We start from the raw sequence: 7,611 nt of genomic DNA, 5'->3' as shown, positions 1-7,611 counted from the left end.
TCTGCCACACCAAGAAAAAAAAAGTATATTGGGTAAGAATTATGGGCTAAACCTGTAAAACAATTTAAATGTAGATGTTAAGGTTTAGATTAAGCTTTAGAGATTTCATATGACTGATGCACTTAAATGACTTTACCTTCCTTACATTCACAGACAGGTTCACTCACTAGTAGGCTACATGTGAAGCTGAATAGTGTTTATTTGTTAAAAATATCATTATACATAACCGTTTTTGGATGCAATTTCTGTTAAATCCTGATACAAATCTTTTCTCGTAATGAAACTGGGTAACTCATAAAATACGTAAGACATGGAATTCATTGAAATTCTAACAGTACACTGTGAACTGAATCATAAATGCACAACACATCTGTCATAGAAAAGTGTAGAAGAAGCATCTCATATTAAGCATTTCACTGCTAGTATGTACATGTTTAAGGGAAAAAAAATCAGAATATTCAAGTAAAACCTGAAACGGAACAGTTATTAATATACTTCATTCATCTTAGAAGGTGCAACAAGCAATGTTGATGACATCAATGTACATATGGCAACTTCTTGCACACAGCTATTAACACTGATAAGAACATGAATATGTTCATCTGCAATAATACAAACATTAGTTATTACTGTAAGCTTGAATGTACCAGTGCCAAACGATACAGGACTTGCACTGAGCTATACAGCAGTGTGGGTATAATTAGGTTCTAAGAGTGTCAACGCACATAGACAAGAAGTTGCCTTACTAATAATTCTGCACATTCCACTTTACACAGCTTTTGTACTGAATTAACACTAAAATAAGCATACCTTCCTTCTCCAGCAACCTCCCCCATCTAAGCAGGAAAACAATATCAACAAATCGAGAAAAATAAATACTCTCTGAGTCTGACGTCACACTGGTCAAGACGTTTAAAAATATAATCTATATTATAATCAATATCTTGCATAAAAAACTGCATCCTCTGTTGACTGAGGTTGTTAGTGGGCATTGGACATCATTCGGACTAAAGCATTTGAAGCATGGCATACTATGTTAGTGGTCAACAGATATATACTCCACAAAGCGCATATGAACTCAAGAGCAAGGATGGCTACACAAATACAACTTTTCTCATAAATACCTGTAGTACTGAAGAGTGATTATTGTGTTTATCCTGTTGTTAAGCCTGATGGCATAGACATACACATGTAGGCTACTGTAAAGGAGCATGGCTTCTGTGACAGGAGCATATGTTATCCCTGGAGTGGTTTCAAGAGATGCTCGCTTGCTTTCTCTCTTGTTGAGGTGCAGTGTTTGTACTATAATGGAGAGAGACACTCCCCCATGTAAGTAAGCAGGCTTGTAGTAAGTAGCTCTAGCCTGCTGTGAAGTAGTCCTTGTTCTCTCTTGTCCATCTTCATTTCATGTGAACACACCGCTGCCGTAGCCATACCGGGAGACACGACCACAGGGTCGTGGACCAGGGACGGGCACAGTGTGTAGCCTGAAACAGTCGAGAAGCCGTCAGTCCACCCAGCCTGTCCCAACTTCTGCATGTTCAGGCAAACTTCTTCTTGGTTGCAGTGAAGCGTTCCATGTACTAAAGTGGGAAAGATCAGCCACGGATAAGAAAAATAGAAGGAAAGGGTTTGGAGTGTCTATGTGTCACACAGGGCTTATTCGTGAAGACAGAAAATAATTTGTGATGGTTAAAACATTATGGATATTTTGCTGACATTAATGCCTCATGACATAAAAAAAAACAACAATGGAATTCAAGCATCCAGAAGAATTCTGAAGTAAAACAGTACGGGATAAAACCCAAATCAATTCAGTAAAACTACAACATGTACTGTAAATGCATATCAACATATCCATAAATCTTTTTCAATGCTCACACTGCAGATCCAGCGTCTGGTCAGAAAGAACGCTCAGGACTGCTGTAGGTCTACTCTGAGAGATCCCTCACGGCCACAAGTTCACCGAGTTGTGGCTGATCTGAGAGCTGCCATGCTATGCTCTGCTATGCTATGCCATGCTATGGTAGACACCTGGTGTCTGGATTGAGAGACTGCTCAGGAACTCTGAACTGATAATAACAAACTAGCATGAGGATCTGTGGCTTTCAAAAGTCCACCGAGCTGCTGATCTGTGCTTCCAGTGCTCTCCACACTGCCAGATAGGCTACTGGGTTCGTCTGTTCAATGTCACCATGCTGTGCGCTGTTCACACAAAGAGAAATCATTGCCCATGGATATATTCAGTTGGTTAAATTTAACCAATGGACTCATTATCAAACAATGGAAAAAATCCATAGGTTAAATGTATTATACCTTGTGTTTCACTTGTGAAAAATGCACCATATAAATAAACACTTAGATCTAGGCTACTTACTTACTCAAGGTAACCAGCCATCTACAGAATCACATAAGTGCTAAATGCTACAGTGACAGCAAGGGCTTATAAATAAATGGTCAATTCCTAAATAAAATAAGCAAGCCAAGATTCACCTTACTAAGATAATGACCTCTGCTTGGCAGAACTGAAGTTCTTCACAGTTAACATAATACACACACGTCATGAAACATGAACTTCACAACAAACTAATGTAGGTTGACAGCAAATCACACTGAGCTTGTTATGTTTACAGTTCAGGAGACATATGACTCCAGATTTCAAACACTCTGATATTATGACAGGAAATTAAAAACAAGAACTGTCTGATCCTTGCCTATGCTTAATCCTAATCTTATTTTTAAACGCCACTGCGTCACATCCAGTGAACCTTGCATTGCAAAAAACATCTGAAGACTGCATTCCAAAGTTGGCATTGCACAAATGGGATAATGAGACCGTTCTGGAAAATAAGAACTATTTCTGAGCCTATTGCAGGCAGTCTATGATGAAGATTAAATGAAAGCAATGAAAATAAATGTGGCCTAGTTTAAGCCTAGTCCAAGAAGAAATTAAGATACATAAAGGGTCGAATGGACATTTTACAATTAGGCCATCACAATAGTAATAGGTTACCTCTCTAGTACTGGAGAGACATGGGACTCTCATTTTTTTTTTTTTTTTTTTTTTTTTGTCTTTTTATTTGGACAGGACAGTGGAGAGTGGCAGGAAGCAAGCGGGAGAGAGAGATGGGATGGGATTGGGAAATGGCCGCAGGTCGGATTCGAACCTGGGTCCCCGTGGGCACTCGGACCCGTATATGGTACGGGCGCTGTAGCCTGCTGCGCCACTGCGCCCCCCGGGGACTCTCATTTAAATGAGGGGCAAAGTGTAAAGTCTAAAGTCTAACTAAAGCTTATTTAATAACTTGGCAAAATCCATTTGCTCATGTAATAACTTGGGCAAGCCTTTGTGCATAAACATTGGTGAGAGACAGGTCAATGCTTCCATATGTACACAACAGCTTTAGTTTATGCAATTTGCCTGTCATTTAAATGATGGCCCTTGGTGTTCTTCAATGTAATTGAACTGCTCTATGCAAATTTCTTCAGATATTCATTTTGTTTATTTGCATAAAATAACTGTTAAGCTCATAGGGCCCTATCATGACAGTCAAAAGCGCATCGTCACTCGTCAAAAGCTTATTCAAATTTAGTAGGATGTCCAGTCCACATTGGGAGGGTTTTCGTTATCAAACGTCGAGCACATGGCGCAACAAGGTGTTCCTAGGTTTTTTAATCAGTCATGGGTGTGTTTGGGGGCGTAACATCATTTAAACCAATGAGAATGACATCGGTCATTCCCTTTAACGGCGCAAAGCGCGATGTCAAATAAATGCATCGGTATTTTGACATTCAACGGTGCATTTGAAGGAGGCTGCTTGCGAGACTGTATGGAATAGTCATTCCACTAAACCATGCTTTACTAAAACCTTGCATAGCCCTCACGCATTTGCACTCCTCTATTATTTGAACTCATTGGCAAAGTGAAACTAACTTCACCATGGTGTCAGTCAACGACAAGACAGTTATATGCAGTTACTTTCACTACTGACTGACAATCGGTTAGCCTACCATCGAAAACATAGGCTGGAAAAAGCAACACTTACCCTAATATTGCTCAAATGACTGAATAAAACAACATTTATCCTGCAGAGGAGTTGCTTATATCTCGTGACAGTCCGTCTTCAGCTGTGCTCCATACGTGTCTCTCGCCTCTCCCCTAATCACTTTTAACTGTTACCAATTTGCAAATGATGGTGAATAACTACTCATCATGAGATGTACAGTATTTTGTAATATCTTTATTCTAATTAGGCCTATGTTTCCCATTGTAATCGTGCAATTTGTAATGTTTTGCATGGACGTGCGCTGGTGTGTATTCATGAATGATAGAAGGATGGTGCGTGCACCTGCCAATATGACTGTTGACAATGCGCTCTTAAAATAACATATAAACAACTCGCCATAGACTTCTGACCAGGTGTACAATAGCGATTTTTAGACAATGTGCCAGGTCACTCCCTAGGTTGTTAACTGCCACACCCCTGGGCACATTGTTTAACAAATAAATGTGCAAAATAAGGAATTAAACTTTGCGCCGGGTGGAAAACGAGTTTTACGCCATGCACCAGGGTGCAAAATACAGCCCATAGTCACATGCTGGAAAACAATGCAGAAAAACTATTTCTGCACCAGTTGTTCACCTGTCAAAGTTCTGTTTAATGACGAACAAGGACAACAACAACAATGAAATCCACCCCAGCAAATACATCTGTGTCCCCTTAGTCAGAGGGGATATTCATATCCACCCTCTCTTACCTTGTCGTAACCCTCAAGGTCGCGCATCATCTTGACTTCAAAGAGGTTGCCCTCCAGAGAGAGCAAGGACACCTGGGAGTCGGTGAGGATGGAGATGGGGATGGAGGTGAGCTCCAAGCAGTTTTCCTCAAGACGCAGCACTTTCAGGCGCTGACAGCGCGACACCTCTGGGGAGACCATGGAGATCTGACAGAGAGAAGAGAGAGAAGAGAGAAGAGAGAGAGAGAGAGAGAGAGAACAAGAAAGAGAAAGAAATAAGTATCAGACAGACAGACACATTTTCAAACATGTACACAGACACAAAGCCAAGTGTTCTGCTCAGAAACCTGCACACACAGATACGTACGAGACCAATATGATTACATGTGCCTTTATCCTTCCTGTTCATAGGCCAATGACTCAGCTGCTATGTTCGTACTTGTACGTGTACATGAAAATAGTATGTTTAACATCATATATTTTGGACTATTTTTTAACTGCAATTTTAAATTACCTCATACTTCCTGCAAATATGTGAGCCCCAATCTTAGCCCACAGTGCATGCAGAAGATGGTGATCCATTTGATCTGAGAACTCCACATAAATAGCAACTACAATTTGTGGTTTGGTTAGATGCCACTTTCCCTTTTAACTCTGCCTTGCTGGTCACACCCTTTCACTTGCAGCAGGCTCATGTGTTACAGTGCAGCATTTATCAAGGTAGTTTGTGGCGTCAAATCCAGAAAGAAAATTGATTCTCTTTTACATAAATACTCATTATATGCCATTCAATCACATTGATATAACCTTTTAAACATTACAAATAGCGCCACTGTGCAATTTCGAAAATCCCATTGAATTTACAGCTATAAATACAACTTCCAAGGACCTTAAGAATGGCAAAATGAAAAAGTTTTAGACCATAAACAACAGACAAGCTGACGATCCACTAATCCCCTCTCACCTGGTTCTGGTTGAGGTTGATCTCAATGGCCTGCAGTTCGGCCACTTCCGCAGGCAGGGCCTGGATACGGTTCTTGGACACGTCCAGCACATCCAGGTGACGCAGGGTGCCCAGGCCACCGGGGAGCTCCCGCAGCTGGTTGCCCGAGAGGCTGAGGGTGCGCAGGGCCTTCAGTTGGCCCACGCAGGCTGGCAGAGTCTGCAGCTGGTTGCCGTTCAGAGAGAGGGTCTCCAGCTTCTTAAGCTTCCCGAGTTCACTGGGCAAAGATGCTGTGTGCACAGCCAGGAGGAAAAGACAGATACACAGTGATGATTGACCGACCAACCACAAATTCCTATGGCAAACATAATTCATCATTTTACTGTAGTATAGTTGACAGGAAACACAAGGTATGTGCATTAGGAAAATGGATGGTGCACAACCATAACAATTATGCATCAATAATGCATTGCACAGAAACCCTTTCAGGAGGAGGAAGTAAAAACAACATGAAGTGCATGAAGAAAGAGAAAAATCAATGAGGAAATTTCTCAATTCATTCATTCAGATGTGGATTTTTGACTCACTTAGCTTGTTTGCGTTGATGGTAAGACTCTTTAAGTGTAAAAAATTTCCTATGAATGGAGGCAGCGCCTCTATCTTGTTATTCGAGAGGTCGACAGTGCGCAGGTTCCCAGTCAACCTTTGAAGCTCCTCAGGAAACTGTAGACAAAAAATAGACAATAGGCAAAAAAAGTTTGAGAGGCTATGCAGTGTACAGTACATGATACACCTTCATGGTCACAGCTGTAATAAAGATGAATAAGGCGTCCTTATGCTGATCAAGGGCAATATAAATCAAGGATTCACATATTGATTTGCTACAAAACAAGACAACCTGCATGGCATTGAAGTCATTAATAACAACACCTACCTCTGGGAGACCTTTGCCAGTCAGCTGAAAGACGCCAGTTTTCTGGGACGTTTCCAGGTGTGCTTTGAGCGCACTGTTACCCATTTACTGCTGATATCCGCTGGTGCGGCCCTCGCTGAATAGATTTTGAGATCAATTTGCAATGAGTCCACCAGAAGCTTGAGCCTTTATTGGCTTGTTGGGTATCTCCTTTCAAGCTTTTGGTCTTCACGTCAAATCCTATTTACAAAGAGGAAACAATTGAAAGACTATTATACGCATATTCATACACATTCACGGCAAGCCAGCAACAGTATTTCCATGCGTAATTTACATAATTTGAGCAACACACCACTGAGTTCCTGACTCATTCTGCTCTGGGGCGTCATGCTGTACTCTGCAGTGAGCTAACGCTCAGCAAGTTGGCAGCCTGACGTGTAATTTCTCACATTACATTTAGGCTACTCACGATATCTCATTGACGTAATAACTTTATTGCATTCATCCACGTTGTGCGCAACGTTACATTCATGAAATACACAGAGGCTGAATTGACAACACCCTGGATTTGAGTTCATAATCCCTCACTTACTGTATGCTTCCTGTCATAAACAACCCGGATTAACAGACAAACATCACAATGCAAGCAACGATAGATGTTCAGAAACATACGAATGAATATCGGTAAACTGTAAACTCAACTATAGCCTAAAAATGAACGATAGCAAGCTTGTACTTACTTGATGGCTTCGTGGACTACTGCCAGCGTTGTTGCTAGCTCGCTAGCTAGCCAACATAGGACAGACAGACAGCAGCTACAGAAAAGAGGCTTGATAGAACCAAAGTTTATCCAACATTTGCTAAGTGTTTCTTCATCTCCAAGGCAAACCCAAACGTTTAGGTTATTTCTCTAAAGCAATACAATTAGAAACCGTTTACAATAAACTTAAAAACTGTCAGCTCGATGTCTCACAGTACCAAACGGAGGTGACATAAACCAGTTATGATATACTGAGAA

The 7,611-nt window shown here is 41.0% G+C and overlaps 1 protein-coding gene across 1 annotated transcript; it reads right to left on the bottom strand.

Moving 5' to 3' along the window:
- Nucleotides 1-181: 181 nt before the first annotated feature.
- lrrc57 (leucine rich repeat containing 57) lies at nt 182-7,611 on the bottom strand. The gene is made up of 6 exons (XM_048228859.1): nt 7,334-7,611; nt 6,615-6,833; nt 6,268-6,403; nt 5,702-5,970; nt 4,759-4,944; nt 182-1,583 (listed from the first exon to the last, which is right to left on the bottom strand). The coding sequence occupies exons 2-6, from the start codon at nt 6,696-6,698 to the stop codon at nt 1,542-1,544; spliced, it is 717 nt and encodes a 238-aa protein (XP_048084816.1). The 5' UTR covers nt 6,699-6,833; nt 7,334-7,611; the 3' UTR covers nt 182-1,541.

The sequence above is a fragment of the Alosa alosa genome, chromosome 19 (genome assembly GCF_017589495.1).
Source record: "Alosa alosa isolate M-15738 ecotype Scorff River chromosome 19, AALO_Geno_1.1, whole genome shotgun sequence".
In the NCBI taxonomy this organism is placed as follows: Eukaryota; Metazoa; Chordata; class Actinopteri; order Clupeiformes; family Clupeidae; genus Alosa; species Alosa alosa.
Note: the sequence above shows the minus strand (reverse complement) of the source record. Positions and strands in the feature narration are given on the sequence as shown.